This window comes from Meleagris gallopavo, unplaced genomic scaffold (genome assembly GCF_000146605.3).
Source record: "Meleagris gallopavo isolate NT-WF06-2002-E0010 breed Aviagen turkey brand Nicholas breeding stock unplaced genomic scaffold, Turkey_5.1 ChrUn_random_7180001878028, whole genome shotgun sequence".
In the NCBI taxonomy this organism is placed as follows: domain Eukaryota; kingdom Metazoa; phylum Chordata; class Aves; order Galliformes; family Phasianidae; genus Meleagris; species Meleagris gallopavo.
Genome location: NW_011142380.1, coordinates 23,366 through 24,640, shown reverse-complemented (window position 1 = coordinate 24,640; position 1,275 = coordinate 23,366). Strand labels below are relative to the sequence as shown.

Sequence of the window (1,275 nt, the reverse complement as noted above, 5' to 3'; positions counted from 1 at the left end):
TAACCTCTCCATAAATCCCACCCCCATAACTTCTCCATAGCCCCCCTCCCCATAATTTCTCCATAAACCCCCATAACCTTTTCATAATCCTTCTATAAGCCATCATCTCTTCCTATGAAGCCCCGAGCCCTTATAACCCCCGGACTCCCCACATAACTCCAATCCCCCCCGGGTGGGCAGCACTGCCCAAAAACCACGGGAATCCCCACAGCTCCACCAGAACCCCCCCCTCCCTCCCCTACCCAAGACCCCAACCCGCTGTTTGTAGGGTTCCCCCGTAACCCCTCTATAAACCCTAACATCCCATAATCCCCCATCCTCCAGATGCCTATAGGGAGACCCGTAAATACAACGCCTCTGAGAGGGCAGCCCTCCCCACCACCCCGGGGGCTTTGGAGCACTTCCACATGCGGCTCTTCCGTGCCCAACGCAACCTCTACCTGGCCGGCTTTGCGCTGCTGCTCTCCTTGTGAGTAGGGGGGAAGGAATGGGGTCCCAAGGGGGGGGGATCAGGGAGGGGGGGGGCACGGCCTTGCTGACATCCCCGTTTTGCAGCCTGCTGAGGCGTTTGGTCACCCTGATCTCGCAGCAAGCGTTGCTGGGGGCCTCCAGCCAAGCATTCCGCAAGCAGGCGGAGGGGGCGAGCCAGGCAGCACGGCGTTACATGGAGGACAACGAGGCGTTGCGCAAGGTAAAATGGGACTTGGGGGGGGGGGGGGGGTGTTGGCTTTGTGTGGGGTGTCCCGCGGCGAGGGGGGGGGGTGGGTTTTAAGGCAGTTATTGGGATTCTGATTCTCTCCATCCCTCAGCAACTGCAAGAGGCAGGAGACGACTCGACCCCCCCCAGCAGGGCTGAGAATGAGAACCTGAAGGCGAAAGTGGAGAAACTGAAGGAGGAGCTGGCAGCCAGCAAGCGCAGTAAGGGCAAGAAAAACAAGGGGGTGGGGGTGGTGAGAGCCAGGGGGGTTTTATGGGGTGACCTCCCCCCCCCCGCCCCGCAGCTCTGGAGAAGGCGGAGAATGAAGTGCAGGCCATGCGGCGGCAGGCAGAGGGGCTGACGCGGGAGTACGACCGGCTGCTGGAGCAGCACGCGCGGCTGCAGGTACTGGGAGGGACTGGAAGCACTGGGAGAGGGACGAGGGTGGCAGCGGGATGGATTGGGGGTGCTGGGTGCGGGATTGGGGTCGCAGGGTGTGATAGGAAAGGGTCTGAGCGCACCGAGAGACAGCAGAATAAACGGCATCCAAGTTACTGGGGGAGGGACTGGGAGAGATG

The 1,275-nt window shown here is 61.3% G+C and overlaps 1 protein-coding gene across 1 annotated transcript; it reads left to right on the top strand.

Annotated features, from left to right (window-relative positions):
- Positions 1-305: 305 nt before the first annotated feature.
- On the top strand, positions 306-1,270 carry LOC104916241 (B-cell receptor-associated protein 31-like; the record flags this gene model as incomplete). The annotated part of the gene is made up of 4 exons (XM_019611252.2): positions 306-469; positions 556-691; positions 810-918; positions 1,002-1,270. Coding segments are annotated over exons 1-4 (576 nt in total), but the record flags the coding sequence as incomplete, so codon positions are not given.
- Positions 1,271-1,275: the final 5 nt, after the last annotated feature.